Source organism: Trachinotus anak, unplaced genomic scaffold (assembly GCF_046630095.1).
Source record: "Trachinotus anak isolate AG129_WGS33_773 ecotype Australia unplaced genomic scaffold, CSIRO_AGI_Tana_v1 ptg000028l, whole genome shotgun sequence".
Taxonomy (NCBI): domain Eukaryota; kingdom Metazoa; phylum Chordata; class Actinopteri; order Carangiformes; family Carangidae; genus Trachinotus; species Trachinotus anak.
In genome coordinates this window covers 7,968,878-7,988,760 of record NW_027273879.1, presented here as the reverse complement: position 1 = coordinate 7,988,760, position 19,883 = coordinate 7,968,878, and the positions used below count along the sequence as shown (strand labels likewise).

Below are 19,883 nucleotides of genomic sequence, written 5' to 3'. Positions count from 1 at the left end.
AATATAGCAGGACACAGGCATGCAGCATGGAAATCATAATTAATTTTTAACATTTATTTATTTATTTATTTATTTTTAATGCTATTAAGTGACCACATTGTCATTGCAAAGCCTCTTGCCACTTATATGAATAGACTGATAATAATCACAGCAGCTAAAAGTATATTTTTTGTTGGCATGAGGCCTCGGTGTTGTGATCTCTGTGCTCTGGTATCTATTTGTCATCCTACGCAGCTGTGACGTTGTTCTCTTCGCCAAAATCGCGCCGCGGCGTGAGTTCAGCTGTGCTCACAGTTCAATGTGGCTCACCAGAAATTTGCCTCAGATAGAGAGTAAGAAAGAAAATTAACAAATACAACAGGTCGACTGGAAAAGCAACGCCGTCTGTCCCTCAAGATGAGTGACGACCCGGACTCCCCTCCTGAGAGGGAAATGAAGGTAGGCTCTGTTGTCCACAAAGTTATGTTGACAGGTTAGCATGTCTGAGCTAATGTTTGCTAGCCCAATGCCAGTTCATCATCTGTGGTTTAGGTTAGCTTAGCGTTAGCTGCTGAGATAGCCGGTTGAGTTTAGGTTATCTCTTTAGTTAACCTTAACACATAGGTATTGACAGAGCCACGTTTATAGACGAGGCACAATTAAAAGAGTTACGAGCTCAGTAATCGTTTAAAAGCCTCACAAGAAAAGGCGCGTATATTTACTTGTACCCTCTCAGTTTGTATGCTAGCACGGTCGTAGCTAGTAGTAATGAAAGTAAATGTGCTTTTTGACAGTTTAATGTGAACTTGACTATAGGCAAACGAACACCCGCCTGCGTGTGAAATATAGTGATCGGATACTTGTGATGGACCAAAACAGTTTAGCAATATTACCATCGCTAATGTGACACTACGCACTTCATCTTTTACCCAAGATTTTAATCTTCGATTTGAGGGTTTGCGTACCTGTAGTGTCAACAAACTAACTGGGTCAAGTTGACAGTAACCAAATATTTGTTTAAAGGCCACCATGTTTCACGAAGCTAAAGAAAATTAGATCTTGTGTCTTGTATCGCACAAAGTACATTACCAGGCATGTTTACAGTATACTATTGTTCAGTTTAAGTTTCATTTTTTTAAAAACTGGGCCCACTTTTGTTTACCACCCTTGACAGGTCACTATGAGGTATCAAACAGTGCTTGTCTTTGTTTTGTAGGATTTTCAGTTTCGTCAGATGAAGAAAGCAAGAGTTTTTGAGCCCACAGAGGAATTGCCAAAAGAAAGATCTAGTCTGCTTACCATCTCAAATAAATTTGGTTTAACTTTCGTTGGGCTTGACAGAAGATTCAAGGTTTACCTAACTCAAGATATACTGGCTGCTGATAAAGCTGACGGCAACTCCAACGAAATAGGTATGGGCAGTGAAAAAAATGTGAATACTTATCCATTCACCTTTACACTGCAATGTCATGTCCTTCACTGTTACTTGCATACATTTTACATTTAATTTCCTCTCTGCTCTCCTTCCCACAATTCACTCCAATTTTCCTTTTTGTTCTAGTCAATGGGATAGCAGCCTTGGCGGAGGTGACTTTGGAACTGGCTGTGCACCACTTGGCTCTCAGTTGTGATGAACTTACTTTGTCAGTATGTGGCATGTCTGAGGGGGCAGGTTTGTCCCTCACATTCTATGATGTCCGCACCTTCATGAACAAGGTGACTACCTTCATCAGTTTACCTTATGTAACAGTGTGTTAGGCACATGTAATCCTCATTTCAGCTTCTGGGGGCTGTATAACAAACATAAAGCACAATTTAAAGAGTGATTTGACAGTTTTGCTGTAGTCTACGTGATCATGTTGCTCTAGGTCTCTAGATTTTTAGATCACTACAGAACCCCACGAAGTACTGTGCAGATGGCTGACTGAAATGAACAGGGAAATTGCTGATCTCTTATCGTAAAAATGTTCACAGAGAGCTCTACACAGTAGACTCATTCAGAACAGGAAATGTCTGACAGGATTTTGTTATCTACTTATTTTTTCATGTGACCATTTAGTTATCAGTGCAGGGACATTTTGGTTTAAAAAAATATATATATTTACCAAATTCTAGTTAAGCAATTGACGTCTGAACCAAACTATGGATTTGGAGAATCATTACACCCTGAATGCAGTCTCATCTGTGGTTCTGAGTTAATGCTTCTCTGTGCCTTTTTGAAGCTTACATTGTTATTCACTGCTTTAGTGATGACAGCAGCAGACTTGCAGAGACCCCTAATATGAAGAAAATCTTGACATGCAGCCGACGGTTAATTTTTACTTGCTAATCAGCATAATTTGTAATTAAGTTCACCATAAAGTCTCCAAATTCATCTACTTTTTTGTATTTTCACCTTTATAAATACGCTGTTTCTAAACCTCTGCTGCAGATGGGCATTGTCTGACAGTTATACTAGGAACATAATAAAATAGTTTTTTGGAAATGGCAGCGTTGTGGTTTAAATTTGATGACTTTTCTTACCCAGGTATTCAGCTATCAAATGCTCTAGTATCTAACATTTGTAGTCACTTTAAGCATTGACCTGTTGATTCTTTTCCAGGCGAGACCACAGAAGTTACCTTTTGCCTCACTGCAGCCAGCCGTACCCTCTGGCACTTCAGTGCAGGACCTGAAGTGGAATCCCGTTCAGGTGTCCACTCTGGCTGCCTGTCTGTCCGATGGCAGTATGATGATTTTGGATGTGACTGACAGTGTCAAAGTGCAGGCAGAGCTACCTGCTTCAAGTGGCATCACATGCAGTGAGTGAGACTTAAGTACAAATGTTGAGTTTACCTGTACTTCATATCTTCAGTGTGACTCAAATGTAGTTCATGTACTTTTTTTTTTTTCATACAGTTTGCTGGAGTCCAAAAGGAAAACAAGTTGCTGCAGGAAAAATGAATGCCACAGTCAGTCAGTATACACCAGTGAGTGAATCCAATTCATTGTAATCAAAACTGAAACGCTTATTGCTGAGAACTGCATCACCCAGTTACTGACACGATGAATAACTGATTTTCTCCTCTGTTCAAAAGGTACTAGAAGAGAAGAAAGTTATTGCATGTCCACACTTCTACACTTCTTCCCCTGATGAACCTGTCAAAGGTAAGATGGCCACCCCCACATATGTAAAATTAAATGGGATCTGTAATGTATGGCCTTACACTGATCTGGATGTTTAATGGCATATAATGACAGAGTTAACCTGCCACTACTATATTACATATTCTAATTTACTTGCATTTTACTGTCATTACTGTGCTTTAATCCCATCTGTGACTAAAGGCTTTTTTCCCCATTGTCTCTCACAGCTCTGGATGTGCTGTGGCTGAAAACCTTTGTGTTTGCCGTGGTCTATGCTGCTGCAGATGGGTCCCTTGAGACCCCTCCTGAGCTAGTGCTGATATCCCTCCCTGTGAGTATATCCACTTAATTCACTTAATCAAGTTTGGATTTTTGCACTCCTTCTTACTCCTCGTACTCATCCCTTCAGTAGATAAATGCTACCATATATTTTTTATGAAACTCTCACAAATGTTACCTGAAGGTCAAATTATGCCTCTGTATTGTGGTAAAAAAAATTTGTGCAGTGGCTCTGTGGTTACATAGAGCTTCCTACTGCAGTCGTCATGCACATGCTTATCGTATTTTATGTTATTTGACTTAAGAAGTAGGTTATCACACAAGCGCTTACGTTTATCAACTGTGTCACAGATAATGAAATTTTACTTTGATATTGATATAGTATTTGTCAGGGCGTTTTTCTGATAATGATGATAAAATAATCAAGCAGCTAAAAATATGCTTCCACCATACAGAACTGTCATCATGTGTTCCATCTTGTTAATGTATTTAACCAAATGAATGTGACAAAGTGTGAGTTTTATTTATTTTATTCTTACAGAAAAAAGATGAGAAAGTGGAGACAAAGTATCTGAACTTCAGTGACACGGTGTATGGCAGCTGCACTGAGCGACTGCACCACTACTTCCTCAGCCATGTAGAGGACTGGTAAGACTGATCACAATGTACAGGCATTTGTGTTATAGTAGGCACTCAAAAGCCTTATCACTGTCGACTTTAAATGTGTTTCTCCAGCTTTGTTTTATTATAACGTCATGTTAACTTGGTAACGTTTTGCTTTGCTTCATTGTTTAATCTAGGGACCTTGTGTTTGCGGCATCAGCAGCTTCCATCGAGGTCAGCGTCATAGCCAGACAAGATGACAAGGTACCTTATCAAGGGAACATCTGGAGATGTTGATTTCTTATGTTTAAATGACATCCAGTTTAAAATATAGATAGAAATGAAAGGTGTTCCTCACTATGAAGGACTTCCATTTAAAACCAAACTATAATTTTGAAAGAAAAACACAACATTGTAATTGTTTGAGATGCTCCAAAGTATCAAAGAGAATTACATAACTGTCAACACTTTTCCTTTTAAATCATTTATGCAAGCAGAACTCCCCCTCTGCAAGTCAACAAACCCTAATGCCATATGCTTAACTAGCCCATGTGATGATAGTTAGGGCAGCTTCTGGATATATGTTTTTTTTAAGTGCTTTATTAGTTCTGCAGTGCAAAATGCATAATGTCATCTTGTGTTAATTTTGTTTAACCAACTGAGAGCTTCTTTTCAAAAGTAAAAAAGTACAGCTGAAGACACAAAGTTCTGATGCTCTGTGTTTTACAGACTAAACAGATTTTATTTTCATTGTTTTAATTAGCTTTAATTTACAGTTTGTTTAATGCTGAATAGATGGTGTGAGGAAAACCCACCAAACGTCTGTAGACTGACCCACAAATTATTGTCCTCTTAGATCTGGGAACTTTGGATCCTGGAAGATGCGAGTAGGGCTGAGCTTCCAGTGACCGAGACAAATGAAGACACTCTGCCACTTGGTTTAGCCATCGACTTCACCAGCCAGCAAGAGATCCACATCTGTAAGTGGATTTGGCTTTCTGTGTATTTCCTCTGCTTGATGCACCCTAATATTTTCTGTTGAATGTTTAAAGCCAACACTCAAAGATGGTTGTCATTCTGCACATTATCACCAACATTAGAGCCACTGACCACTAGAGTTATCTGTTTTAGAAAAAAAAAAAGTTACATTATACTTATTTTGTTTTTTGGGGGATTGCATTTGTGCAAAGGTCACAGTTATGTCATTTCAATCTAGTCAATCAAGATTTAAGTTCTACCAGAACCCAATTTGAATAGGGAGAAGTTATCTTACAGCTAACCCCAGTGTTATATCATGTCTATCATGTGGGATAGTGTTTTAAACCAGTGTGCAGGACAGCTTTATGGCAGGATTTGTTCAGTGAAGTGCTTTGATTTTACCACTTTGTAAGTCAAAAGACAGGCACTACCATCTGACTGTTTATCTGTGAAGATTATTCTGGAAAACATACTACAGCCCAATATAAATAATCTCTATCGTATATGAAATCTCATATACTGTCACAACGTAGGTAGTACTTAGATTTTTGACATATTGCATACTCTGTTTGCGGCCATAATTCAACTGACATCTGAGAGATTTAGAAGATATTACATTAGATCCCTCCTCCTTGCAATTGCCATCTATATGTTTTTGGATATCACTTTTATTTCACGGTGCCATTAATCCTAAGTAGTGTTGCATTTCTGAGGTGAAGCTTGCTCATTGGTCTGGGTTTTTGACAAAACAGTTCAATGTCAGTGTGGATGGTGTGTGGTGTGTTTAGGCAGGCTTGTACACAGTCTGCCACCCGCGATACTGTCCACCGCAATAAGCTTGTTTTAATGAGAATACATGCTACTTCATACTGAAACTGGTAAGACATACAGTGGAGTCCAAAAATCTGAGACCACTTTCGCATTCAATTGAATAGGAAAAGTTCAAAGCACCGTAGCCTTCTCAGTTTGTCTTCTCAAATTTCTACAAACTAATGGTTTCTGTGAAGTTCAGTTTTTTTTATAGGCTTATTTATGATCTTGTCTAATGGAAGGGGAACCAGAGGGTGTCTGTCATATTTAAGTTAACTCTCTATTTCAGTTTTCTTTATGCATACAGCATCCACTGCAGTGTTCTATTGCAGCATGTGTAAAGAATAGTGATAAGCTACCGTCTCAGTACACTGTTTTATCCTAACTGGCCCAGTCTGTCAGACATTCACGTAGAGCTGCTATTGCTGTCTAGTCACATCTCTCCCCCGCTCATTCTAAGAACTCTCCCCCTCAAGAAAAAAAAACAAAAACCTGCAATTTGAGCAGCATTTCTGACATGATTGTAGTCTGATCAAAACCTTTATCCGAAGCAAGACATTAGATACGGAAAGAGAAGGAAAAGTAACAAGAGTGTTATCTGTGGAGAAAAAAATGCACTCATTAAAATGGCTCAGACAAGCTAGAGGACCACAACAAACAACAAAGCCCAGACAATCCTGTTGCAGAATGCTGATGAGGTGTACCGTGTGCCTCTCCCTTCTGTTCACTCTCTCTTTCACCCTATATCTCTTTTCTTCTCACTATCTTCCAAACTATGCTTTCATAACTGAGATGAAACGAAACATTAGATGCTGTATTTTTGTGCTTTTGTTGTTCTCTGCATTTTGTGTTTATTTTGTGGAGAACTTAGGATCACTGTATTTCTGGAAAGATAATATTTGGTCAAATGTATGTTTCTATATGTATATTGATTGTGTAATTGTATGTTTGTGTGTGGGTCTATATATCAGTAGTAGATAGAGATTTGAGTTCATGTAGACAGTAAAGCATTAATATGCAGTCATAATAAGGAATATACAGATGCAAAATGTAGGATAATTGTCAGTGGTAATTAATGAGACACTGAGATGCACTGAGAAAGAACAGCCGCTGCTGTGTTCCCCTGATGGCAGTGAAAGTTGCACTTGAAGAATAGTTTTAAATGAGACACAACTGAGAGAACAAAGAGAACAGAGTGTTCAGTATACATTCCTGACTTATCTGAAATGACTAGTATCACCTCTGACTAATGTTTCTTTAATTTGGGGTGTGAATACTCAGTTTCATCCTTTAAATGTTAGTTTAGACTGGATTTGCCATTTTTGTCTGCAGCCCACAGCACATTGCGTGATTTGGAAAGTGCAGGAAAGTGGGTGTGAAGAGCAAGGAAGAGTTTTGGGGCTTGGCAAGAGGAGTAATGTTCTGGACTGTGTTTTACGAAATGAGGCATCTTAGGAATGTTATCTTTGTACATGACTACAGTGTGTCTTTTTCATCTGAACGCTGGTTGCTTATTTTAACCACTGGAAGGTGGAATGAGTCAAGGTAAATGAGATGCATACAGCACTAACATAGAGGCTTTGAGCCCAAATGCCGTCAACACTTTAACGATTAAAGTGACAAACCACGTTTTGTCATCATGAACAGAGAAAGCACAGTGGGCAGACAGCATTTTCTGGTAATTGTTTCTCTTATGCAGTGGTGTGAGTTGGAAACACAGAGCTGTGCAGAACGCTATATAATGTCTCACAGAGGTCTATTGCTGTCCAACATGGATGTGGCTCTCAATTAATAAGCTGTCTACAAAGTTTCCTAACAGAGCTGTAGAGATTCTCCCTGAACTGTGGAAGGTTGCAAAATGTATCTAAGAGGGAGGAAATAGGGGAGTTACGCTAGGGAGGAAGATGGACTGTGTATGCATGTGGGTGACAGTGATGTGTTTGTTCTGTTTTGTGAAATTGTTGTTAACATATTTCTAAGTCTTTTTCCACACATCATGTAAACAATTTCTCTCTGAATGTCTTTTTTCTAACTGTTTGTGTTCTGTTTTTCCACCCTCTCAAAGCTGATGAAAAGATCTTACCCCCTGCACCCACTATGCTCATGCTGTCCACGGAGGGATTACTCTGCCCATTTGCTCTGCTCAACCTCAATCCTGGGGTTAAGCAACTGGTCTCACCCCCCAATGCCCTTTCCTTGGAGGGGGAGAGACTGGCCAGGCCAGGTAAGAAAGCTGGTGAATTGAATTTTAGATCAAAAAAGTTTTTGACAGAGATCCAGTAATTTTAAAATTACACATTGCAATGATAATAATAAAAGTGATAATTATCTAGTATTGTGTTTGCGAACCAGAACTTCCCATGGTCTGGTGTGATTTCATCATAGGTTGTTAACAGACTTGACAGACATATGATTTTACATGTCATCCATTTATTTCTAAAGGGACATTTAAGTGTGGAGTTCATTATCAGCCTCTTTTTAGTTGTCTGTGGAGTTTAGTCGGACCACACGAGTTCAGCACCTCAGTTTAACAGCCTGAGTCAAATAAGTAAACACGCGTCCAGATATATCCCCCATTAGGATCATATTAATGTCTTAAGATAATAACATAGTTCTTAAACTACAAATAGACTTAAAATGTTTGGAGGTCTTATCCCAGTTTACATCATCGAATAGGGCCTACAAGTTATTTTGAAAACCAGTTGTTTTCACAACTTGTAGGTAGCAGAAAAGAATTGGAAATGTTTTTTTAATTTTAGTAAAACAAAATGCCCTTTACTGACAGTCGTTTTATATTTTCATTTTCCTGTTCCTGTTGCTGGAGTTTTTTAATCTAATAATTTTGTGTTCAGACGTTTTTTCACTTCACACTGACTAACATTTATTGAATGAGATGAATCATGCTGTCTGCTTTGACGAGACTGAACTTTTTTATGGAGCTAGAAAACCACTGTTTTTACTCAGTCAAACTCCAAAACAAAGAGGCTCCAAAACATTTGTGCAAGCTCCTTTGAAGTCTGACAGAAACGTGACTGTGAGCATCTAACCAACCATGTAAAATCGCTCATTCTTGTCTTTAAAGCTAATTCAGTTGCTCCAAGAATTAGATAGGGCACCTAATTTATTTTCTATTCACAGGTTCTTTGGCAGCCCAACAACCCAAAGTTGCTGCCTCCATCCCATCTGCCCCAGCAGCATTCCCAAACCTTGGTCTCACTTCAGCAGCTGCGTCCACTCCTCCAGCTCCTGCTGCCTCTTCCTCCACTGCTCCATTCAGCGTTGTTCCTTCAGTTCCTGTCTCGTCATCAGCATCAAGCTTCAGTTTCTCAGTCCCATCCACCTGCTCCACCTCAGCCGCTCCAGCTTTCTCCCTGGGGGGATCCACACCTTTTGGCTCAGGATCCTCAGTCTTCTCTTTTGCCTCCAAACCTCCCTCTGACACTCCATCAGCACTTTCAGCGTTTTCTTTCAGCACCCCTTCCATCAAACCATCAGCAGTGGCAGCCACAGCTCCAGCTGCAGCACCACAGAGCCTTGCAACTGCCTCCCCACCTACGGTGAAACTGAATCTAAATGAGAGGTACTGAAATATTATGTATAAGGCTGTTCTGACTGAGGTTTTTATACATACAGTCAAATACATACAAATCTGTCCGCTCTTTCCTAAGGTTTTCAGCTGTGGAGACCCCAGCACCAGCCCCAGCTCCAGCCCCAGCCCCGGCCCCACAGTCTTTCTCTTTCAATTCTCCTCTACCTAAAACCGTTGTCTCCAACTCCAGTACTTTGACCGCCCCTCCACTCTCAACCACTAAGCCACCAGCTGTATTAGGTAAGAAAGTCCTGCCTCAGGTCCTTAACTATTATACTTTACTATTTATTTTTAGGTTGGTCACTATAATTTCATTTTATTTTTTTTGATTTTTATTTTTTTATCAGAGGCAGTCATTTCTTTATCAGTTTATCAATTCTTAAACTTTGAGGTGTTCATGTGATTCTAATATTGTTGATTGTGCCTCAGCTCCAGTACGTCCAGTTCAAACCAGCACACCACCCACAGTTGTCCAGAAGCCTACTCCATCTGCCCAGGGCCGTGTCCAGACTCCACAGGTCCTGTTTGTTTATTATTGTTCTGTTGATATTAAGCTGAAAAATATGCCAAAAGATAAACATGTCCTCTACAGGGACCCACGGAAGGCAGGGAACCTCCATCTGATTTTTAAGAACAGTAAAATACTCAGCAACTTATATTTCTCTACTGTTTTTATCATGAGATCCCTTTCATGTAGCTTTGGCATGACTGTAAAATATTTTATTTGGAGAATACTACAGTTAAATTGATAAATATAATTCCCCTGCTCTCATTGTGTGTGTGTGTGTGTAGGTGCACAGTTATGCATAAGTGAGCTAAATGAAGGACCAGTATGACCTTAAAAGTTTTTCAGTCAGCAGTGATACTGATTGCATATTAGAAAAATGTGAGACGCCATAAACATGAGCTGAGACCAGAAGTCTTATCACATTAAGCATGAATTATTGGAGTTACAAGAAAACCAAATTAACTTTCGCATTAAAGTAGCTACATTTGCTTCTTCCTGTCATTTAATATTACAGGGAGAAATGGTAGATCAGTCCACATAGAAAATACAACACAGTCTTGTTTTTGTAAAATATATATACATACAGTCCACTTAAGAAAAATCAACAAATTCTAATACACTGTATTAGCAGCATGTTAGCCTCAGACAGCTAGTAGCTAACATTATACATAGTAAACTGATAACAGCTATGATAAAGAGTACCTATTTCCATGGTAACAGATCTGACACAATAGTGGATATAATGCCAGTTGAACTGTAACTGCTATAGAACTGCGCTGACAATGGTTGCTACCTAGCAACAGAATATTCCACTGCTGGTGGCAGAAGGAAATGTTATATTAACTAAGTAGATGACAAATCTTTGAAGGTGAGTGTAGGTTTTTTTTGTTTTCTTTTCTTTTCTTTTCTTACCATCTTAGATTTTGTTGATGTATTTCTCGATGCAGGCAGCTGTTAGTGTGAAGGCCCTGGAGAAGCAGCTTCAGCAAAAGAAAGACTCGGATCACATTATGGCTGGTATACTGGAAGAGGTGAGACATGTCAGACAATCAACACAGGAGTACCATGTACCACTTCTAATTGGTTAAAAAAAAGTGAGAGCCTCAGGGTCCAAATCATATTGGGGAAATAAATGTATTTGATAGATGCTTATGTTTATGACTAAACACTGCAGATTTCCTTGTTTAATTTAACTTAACTGTACTGTTGCTTAATTCTGTATTTTAATAAAAGATACACATGACTTTTTAGAGTAAAACAGATTGCACCACAGAAACTAGTTACCACATAACTGCTACCATATATTTACACCCCATTAGCTAACTGAACTAGCTAGTTGACAGAACTGATGTTAGTTGGCTAATACATGATATATATGTATATACACATCTACCATATATAAATATACTTATTATTTATACATAAACATCTTAATTAGCAACGGCATTTCTTAGCTCTAATTGTGCAACATTACATTTAGTTAATCACTAGTTTGAAACTAATTACTGCAGCAGTTACTAAGAACTTAGAAAGGACTTTGAATAAAAGTGAGGGATTTATGAATAACTGATACAACTCAGTGCTGGTTGGTATTGAGAGAGTTGAAATGAGTCTGGACAAATTTTCCTCAAATTTTTTTTTAGTAACTAAGCATGTCTCTGGCTCATCATCAGATTGCGCACTTCCAGAAGGAGATGGATGACCTTAAGGCAAGAAGTGCAAGAGCTGACTTTAAGGTTGGCACCAATGAGGAGATGAAGGAGTTGAGGAAAGAGTCAGAGGACCTCCATATTTTCACTCTGGAGATCAAGGAAACTACAGAGGTAAGACCATAGTTAAAAAACCAAAACTTGTTCAGATATTGTTTAAACAGTGTCTCCTCTGTATGCATTCAGCAGCAGCAGTAGTGTGCAAAACAGTTGCTCCAACCATTTTTGAGAAATTGAATATTAGAATTTGGCTCATGGAGTGGTCTTATTCATTTGTACATAATTTGTGCATGTTTGTACGAGCAGAACAAGCATCTGTGCTTCATTATTTCTCAAGTTATCACACTGTATTTATCTGATGTATAATACTCATAACTTGAGAATTAATGGAGCATACAGTTTGTTTTGCTTGCACAAACGAATGAGTCACCACTTTGGAGTCTTTTGGTTGCTGAGGCCTTAGCTCTGAAGTATAATATTTAATTTCTCAAAAACGATGCAAGCACAATTTTTATTTGGTCTGCACAGCCTACTCAAAATTATTTTTATTAATATCCTGATCATATGGGGTACCAACGTAGAATAAACTGGTGCAACATTGTCCTGTACCCTTATCTTGTTAGTTAAATTATATTTGAATTAAATTTTCAGATGAGTCTGAAAGAGTGGCCCATTAATTTTATATTTTATATCTCTATTTATTTTTAATAAAAATTATAAGTAAAAATAAAGTCGTAAGTATCTGGGCCTCCAGAGTGCCTCAGGTGTCAAAAACTCTCAAACACAACTCAAACACAACAAGGCGAACATGAATAACCCTATCTATATCGATTGTAAGGTTGTTTTAAGCTATTTCTCCACAGACATGCTCAAATACGGGTCCAGCGTCACGCACGGCACTGCTGCTGGTGATTGTAGCCTATATTCTGCTCTTCTCCCCTTTAACGTTTGATATTGTTTGAAGAGCAACAAAAATAGTGTTACAAACAAATGTAACAAAGTATATTGTGACTCAGACTTTTTAATCTATTATTCGTATCTATACTTGTTTGTATTTTCAGAATTATGACATGAGCTTTGCCCAAAACTGCACTGTCGTATACGTGTAGTTATTTTGTTGATTTAGAAGTTTGATCTCCTTATTGAATTAACCTAACTATGGCATGGCAGTCCTCTTTCAACCTTTTTTTTCTTTTTCTCGTTCTCAGTCTCTCCATGGGGACATTGGGACTCTGAAGACCACCTTGTTGGAAGGCTTTGCTGGGGCAGAAGAGGCCGTAGCCCAGAGTGAGCTGAGCAAAGATAGACATTACAGACAGCTGCTGTACAAAAAACCTCTGGACCCACGCAGTGAGGAACAGCTCAAGGTGAGACACAGAAAGACAGATGATTCAAATAATGTTTGCATGAGTGGATACTGAGAAGTATCATAAAGCCTTTGAATGTATCACCTACCTCACAGCATTTTGTCTGTTTTGTTTTAATGTTTTTCATTTATCCAGGAGATTCGCAGACTGTACCAGTATGTCATGTTTGCTGTGGAAGATGTCAATGATGTGTTGGATGTGGAATGGGAGAAACACCTGGAGAAGAAGAAAAAGCAGAAGTAAGCACAAACCATAGGAGTATTTGATACTGAAAAGATTTTGGGTTGAGATTCATTTGTAATGAAATAATTCTCCTCTTCACAGACACATGGTTGTGCCGGGGCGTGAGGGTCTGTACACCACACTGGCCAATAACCTGTACATCATCAACCAGCAAAAGAACAGATTGGACCAGTTGGTTAAGGAGCTCACTTCACTGCGGCTCTACAACAAGACTACCACGCCAGCTATAAACCGCAATACTGCTACAGCAACAACTGCTGGGTAGGGCCAGGCAAAGAACAAGGAGTAGGAGTGGAGGAATGTGAAAACCTCAGGGATAAATGAGATTTAAACTTTGTTCATTGTGAGAAGGGAGAACCTGCGGAGCGGCTTTGGGAATCAGAGCCTTCATACTTCAATTTAATTGTGACTTAAATGGGCTACAATTTGAATCTAGAGCAGTTTTTGAATAATTAAAACTGAATAAATTCTACTTAGCAGGTTCTTTTTCATAACTGGACGGCATAAAAGCTAACAACATAATCATCATAGTTCATGAGTAACATAAAAATTGCCCTCATTTCCTTCAGTGAGGCAGCCTTTACATGATAATAACATTCATTTCTAAATGATATGTCTTAGTACATTGCAAATAGGTCTTAGAAAAGATGTTGTTGTTTGCAATTTAAAACATCCTGTTACTGTGTTTTGACAGTTTGGAAAGCGAGCTTGAGAGTTTAAGGGATGCACTCCTGAAAGCCAGACTGGACACTACCCCTCCCAAGACCAAATCCAAATCTTCAGGTACTAATCTGTCTGTGTTTATGATATAAAAAGTGTAGCACACTTCGTAATTTTAACAAATACTAACTACAGATGTTTTTCTCCATCAGTCAAGATATCACCAGTGAAACAATCCCAGCTACGTAATTTCCTCTCAAAGGGGCAGATGCCTCCTGTTCGCTCAACTGCACCAGGTAAACATCTCTAACTCAAATTATTTTAACAAGGTTAACACTAATGTCCAAAGGTGGAAATCTTAATTGATTTCTCTTGTGCAAATTTGATTTACAGAATAGACATTTGTGGTTGTATGAATGTTTACACATGTATTTCAGCTTTGTCTCAAGTAAGGGCTATGAAACATCTGCTTAAGGGCTGGGAAAATATTCACATAAATTGGGTTGTTGAGCAAGAGTAGACTGTCTATTAAAGTAAAGAGATGTAACCGTTTATTTAATCAGTTTTTTCATCAAGACTCAGACATATGAGAGCCTGCTTGAAGCTCGCAGTAATTTTATCGTAACTGCATAAACATCTCAACTTTATGTCCCACCAGGGACGAAGAGGATTAAGAGAGTAAAGAGATAAACATCTCGAAATTCAGCCTCCAAAAAATTTGTGAAACTCCATGATCCCAGTGAGATTCATGTTGAAATTCTAATATTGATGATGCTGTATAAAAAATATAACCATAATGCAGCTCTGCCACAGATGTTGGTTATTTAGACGTTCTTCATCTTTTCTCTTCCAGCCAACCTGTCTCGCTCAGCCTTCCTTTCACCTAAATACTATGAGGACTTGGATGATGTGAGCTCTACCTCCTCCCTGTCCCAGTCCTTGGACCCCCACCCCCCTCACTTGGAGCTGGAGGAGGAGGAACTACAGCCAGAGCCCCTTCCAATGACTGTCATACCCCCAGCATTGTCCAATCCCCGCCACCCCACAGTAGTGAGGACCCCATCTATCCAGCCAGGCTTCGGAGCCATCCAGTCCACCCCTTTAACCAAAATTCACTCTGTGCCGGGTATGGGCTTTGGACTCAGCCCTATTGCCAGTCCTAGTAAGTAATTCATATTAACTAAGCGTTCAGTTTTCACATCACAGTTTGGCATTCAAAGCCAGGAGACGACTGTTTTTAAATGTCATGTAACCCAGAGTGTTGAACACTAGTAGACATGATTCATTTCATAAATGTTGCTCACTCCTGTTACATTTCAGTACCAACCAATAAGATCAACCTCAGTGGGGCTGATAGCACTGCTCTTGCCACAAAGACAGTCAAACATGGAGCCCCACCAACTGAGAGGACTGTACCTGTCACCATCCCCGCCCAGCAGGCTGCAGCCACTGCTGCTCTACGCAGGCAGATGGCCAATCAGAAGACAGGTAGGAGGAACATGCAAGTCACCGGCCTTGGACTGCAATTTAAAACTGTTGTTTATTTGTTTATTTTTAAATGGTGATGAAACTTTATAAACTTATAACAGGCAACACTATGTATAAGAAGCTGTTTGTGTAATATTGTGTTATGCCCACTGTAATTCACCAGGGGGAGACACAGACTAAGAGAACAAATCATGTAACACTGACAGCTTTATGTCTCAGCTCAAAGCCCCATCACATCTGAGAAACCCTTACTAAACTGTTATAGTATTATTCAAACCAGGCTTATATCACTATGGAAACATTCATCAGGTCATCTGTCTGTTCTGTTCTATTTTTAATATAAACATTGTTTGTGCATCTCTGTCTCTGACTTGCTCACATATACATTTGTGTGTGTCCTAGCTGTCGTCAGTGCTTCCTTGACAGAGTCCACTTTGAAGACTGTTCCTCAGGTGGTCAATGTTCAGGAGCTCAAGGACAAAGGGCCTCCTGTGCCAGTTTCCAATATCATCAGGTAAAACTCAAATGATACAGATTTTTTGAATTATGCTGTGGAATTTCCTTAAGGGACAGTCTCCACTATGGATTATCCACCATTTTAACATTGAAACAGGATTACAGTGACTAATTTGGTTCAGAAAACATGTCATTTGGCATACACAGTATGCATCCAACACTGCATCATGCGTCATCTTTTTCTGTAATCAGTTAATTAATTAGTTTGCTTTGTCTGCTTTCTGATTAAATGCAGCATCCCATTCCTTAGTGCAGAAGTGTGAAAACTGCTTAACACCTAATATGACAACCGTTTTTTACGTTCTGCACAGGTAATGTCAGGAATGCTGGTATTTTGTGGTCTGGATGCATCTCTTATCATAAAGTCGCAATGATTTCACTAAACCTGTTGTGATTTATGAGCAGTACAGAGAACAGACAAGTTTATCAGGCTGTAGAAGGGCATTAGGACTGATTTTGAACCTATAGGCAGAAACTACTGTTTTTCAGCTGCAAATAAGACAATGAAACAACAACTTTAAACTATCCCGTAATATTTGTAGTTTGCAGGCACTCAGTGATGTCTCATTTTGGCAATTTGCCCCTGAATCATTGTGAACCAATTGATCCTCAGGTCTTAGTTGAAGAAGGGCGGATGGATAATGTAGGTATACTTCAAAGCTTCATAGTGAAGATCTACACATCAATAAGCTAAAAGAGGTTGTGCCTCCCAGCTAGCTTCTATCCATTGTACTTTGGATTGGAGTCTTACCTAGGTACCAATAAAGACTGAATGAGGATTTTGCAATTTTTTTTTAATACAGTTTCCTATTAGGATTGATAAAGAAGTATGTCATGTCTTGTCCATTCAACATGTCCTATCTATATCCTGCTCAATATTAAGTATATCATATAATATTTATTCCGTTAAGTCATGCCTGTGTCTACTTGGATCTATTTCAGATACAGAGGGTAGACGGTCTGTCACTATGAGTCCTCAAGGGGTCTAGTGTTTGTTTTGAGTGTGTCTCTTCGGCACAGATTTATTAGGTCAATGACTCCACCTATTCTTAGCCACTGCACACGACTGGCAGAGGCCAGCAGTCTTTGAGGACTTCATATATCTGCATCCCACCTTGTTTCCTCAGTCATTACATATATTCCATATTCTCATATTTACATCATTTTTTGAATTTAGTCTTTATCTTTTTGGAGTCAAAAATAAATTCCCTTTCTTAACCTCCCCAAAGATAATGTATGTAGTACTGTTGTATGTCACATACAACTCAGATGTAATTATTAAAACTGTGATGTGTATTTTATTGTTTTGGCTCAACTCCAGCACCAGGACCCTAGATTTTAAATGAAATACTGGTTTAATGTAAAAACCAACAAGCTGGAGAATGGAGCCAAAACAAAACCGTGAGCCTGCACTGTATGCCTCATACATAATGGTCTGTTTTCTTACCATTATCCTCTTCACTTCCCTTTCTTCATGTCTTTCATTTGGCTCTTTAATTACTACATGATTTACACACTGGCCCTTTTTGGTCCTTTGCAGCCTCCTTCACCTTACTCTTTTTGCCTCACTGGGCTTGTGCTACACTTTTGTGCTTGATATTTTGGCAGGCCATCCCACCTTGGGGCTTTTCCCAAATAAAGCCTGCTCACAATAATAAGTAAGCAAAGTATGGCATTGTGAGAGTAGGATGACTATGAAAAGAGGGCTTTTCCCTGATTCTGCCCTAACATGCTGTACCCTTCCCCTCTGTCAAACAGTAACGCTTTAGACATTCCTTCAAATGATTACCAGCCCAATATAGAGACAATATGCATATTTTCCTACAGCAAAATCTTAAAGTTGTTATAAATGTGTGTGTATTCATATACAGTATATCTTAAGTATATCAAAACTTGGTAGCAGAGACCAGGTTTTGGGTTGTCCATGTAAAGGATTTGGACACTTCATTTTAATAAACATGAATAGCTCATTATGTTTAATGTGCAGCGCTCCTGAACACTTTCTTTTCTCCTTCGTCTGCTCTCTTTCCCAGTTCATCAGTACCAGATCCAGCAGCTCAAGTCTTTGCAACAGTTTCTTCCAACCAGGCTAAACGAGTGAGTATTGACCATCCATCACTCAGACAGCTTTCATTCATCTTTTCACATCCATGTCTCACCGTATTCCTTTCAGTTAGGCAAGACATTATTCACAAACTGTTCTTAAACACACAGTGAATGTCTCACACATCAAATATTTTTACAGAATTGATAAAACAATATGAAGATTTTATTTTTCACCATATGTACCACATATTCTTAAAAAAAAACAAAACGTTTTTTCTTAGTAAAGGATTAATTGGTTAAAATAAATCTGCAAATATCAACTTTTTACAGTGGCGTGATGCAGGCGGAAATAAATGTCTTAAGTGTATTTTTATCCATTTTAGAAGCTATTATTTAAATACTTAATATCAAGAAAATTCAGTGTATTCCTATTCCCTCAACTTTCAATTTGCAGAAATTCACAGATTGCTGACAGTTTTGTATGTGGAGACAGACCTTTAACTGCATGGGTGAGAAAAGTCCCAGTGCCCTCCCATGCTGATGTTACAAATTGCAGTTGGGTGACAGGGGAACTCCTCATACAATTCTTCGTACTTGTATGGGCCCAAGTTTAATCTAATAGACATGCAAACATACTGATCTCCAGCCTCGTGAATTTTTTCACTACGTCTGTCTCAAGATTACAGCTCACTGGACCTGTGCGGTAATCTGTAGTGATGTGGAAGAAGTTGCATATGGATTTTTGAAATTTCATAACAGACATAATATTGTTATCAAGTATTATGGCCTTGCAGAGTTAAACTACAATACTTAATGGCTATCTAAAACTGTCTCTGCAGAATCCTCCCCAGGGTGTTCAGAAGATGTCCACTGAAAGTACAACCACCCCACAATCAGGCTTTTTGTTTGGTAAGCACTGTTTTGACATGTGTACTGAGGTGCGTTTCCTCTTACCTATTGTCCAGATTTGGTCACACATAAACACAGTTACAGTCCAGAACATTGCTTATGATCCTTGACCATAAGTCTACAAAACTGTGACATTTTATTTTGCTGTGGGATGTGTGTCAAAATAAGGTGATGTTTCACTGTGACAGATTTTCACTGCCTTCATCAACTTTGTGTCCTTCAGGTCAACCGTCAAAAACTGATGTTTCCGTGGTTCCTGCAAGCTCAGTGGAGCAAAGCAGCAGCAAAGGTTTCTCCTTCACTTCAGTGTGAGTCATCTTATTAAAATTTAAGAAGTATTCTTAAATAAGTAGTATTATTTTGTAAGTTATAAAGAGCGATCATGATCTTATTTATCACAATGACACAGTGTAATTAAAATAAACAACTCTACATTCATAACCACATTTTTCAATTTTTTTTTTGGTATTCATGTATCATTATCCCTCTCTTCTATTTTCCTGTACAAGCTTGAAATATTTTCTGCCCTTATCCATAAACCATAGATTTTTCCACTCAAATGTGGTTTGAGGCAACCAGCTTACTCCATTTCATTATATTAAACTCCGATTGATCGTTCACTTGACTGCTCAGAGTAGCCACTGAAGCAATATCATTGGTCAAATATTTCAAAAGAGTGTGGCTTAGGTCTAATTAATTAATTTCTCCCTTTGCCTCCTGATATAACCACATGGGTGAGCAAGGTGTCAGTGGAGGTGTATAGTTATATGCAGCTCTGTATAACTATGATTCCTCAGAGACTCCAGTGATTTCCCAGACCCCAGATATTCTGTTTCAGTCTGAAATATGCCCCATTACAGAAGCCATAGATTCTCTCACTGTTGTTTCATTGTGACTTAAATTGTTTCTTTGCAGGTCCACAGGCTTCAGTTTTGCTTCAGTTACACAAGGAGCTGGAATGTCACAAGGTAAAAAAAAAACAAAAAAACAAGAAAGCAGCTTGGTAAAGGATAGTTGTAGATATTAAACATGCATGCCCTTATCGTTTTCTATTGTTTTTTTTTCTCTTATGT

At 38.7% G+C, this 19,883-nt stretch overlaps 1 protein-coding gene across 5 annotated transcripts in view; it reads left to right on the top strand.

The window, feature by feature from the left end:
* Positions 1–226: 226 nt before the first annotated feature.
* LOC139611923 (inactive phospholipid phosphatase 7-like) overlaps positions 227–19,883 on the top strand; it is a 61,650-nt gene continuing 41,993 nt past the window's right edge. For 2 of the 5 annotated variants that reach the window (XM_071466960.1, XM_071466958.1), the window contains exons 1-28: positions 227–438; positions 1,196–1,391; positions 1,541–1,695; positions 2,582–2,780; positions 2,878–2,948; positions 3,057–3,126; positions 3,333–3,436; positions 3,926–4,032; positions 4,185–4,251; positions 4,844–4,967; positions 7,841–7,999; positions 8,914–9,355; positions 9,444–9,604; positions 9,794–9,882; positions 10,820–10,903; positions 11,546–11,695; positions 12,790–12,948; positions 13,084–13,187; positions 13,273–13,452; positions 13,886–13,974; positions 14,064–14,147; positions 14,705–15,013; positions 15,172–15,339; positions 15,742–15,853; positions 17,889–17,952; positions 18,741–18,810; positions 19,034–19,118; positions 19,726–19,778. In XM_071466960.1, the coding sequence (XP_071323061.1) occupies positions 397–438; positions 1,196–1,391; positions 1,541–1,695; positions 2,582–2,780; positions 2,878–2,948; positions 3,057–3,126; positions 3,333–3,436; positions 3,926–4,032; positions 4,185–4,251; positions 4,844–4,967; positions 7,841–7,999; positions 8,914–9,355; positions 9,444–9,604; positions 9,794–9,882; positions 10,820–10,903; positions 11,546–11,695; positions 12,790–12,948; positions 13,084–13,187; positions 13,273–13,452; positions 13,886–13,974; positions 14,064–14,147; positions 14,705–15,013; positions 15,172–15,339; positions 15,742–15,853; positions 17,889–17,952; positions 18,741–18,810; positions 19,034–19,118; positions 19,726–19,778 (3,697 nt within the window). In that variant the 5' untranslated portion in view covers positions 227–396. Of the gene's footprint in view, positions 439–1,195; positions 1,392–1,540; positions 1,696–2,581; positions 2,781–2,877; positions 2,949–3,056; positions 3,127–3,332; positions 3,437–3,925; positions 4,033–4,184; positions 4,252–4,843; positions 4,968–7,840; positions 8,000–8,913; positions 9,356–9,443; positions 9,605–9,793; positions 9,883–10,674; positions 10,741–10,819; positions 10,904–11,545; positions 11,696–12,789; positions 12,949–13,083; positions 13,188–13,272; positions 13,453–13,885; positions 13,975–14,063; positions 14,148–14,704; positions 15,014–15,171; positions 15,340–15,741; positions 15,854–17,888; positions 17,953–18,740; positions 18,811–19,033; positions 19,119–19,725; positions 19,779–19,883 lie in introns of those variants that run through there. The other 3 variants (XM_071466961.1, XM_071466959.1, XM_071466962.1) reach the window with 2 other exon arrangements.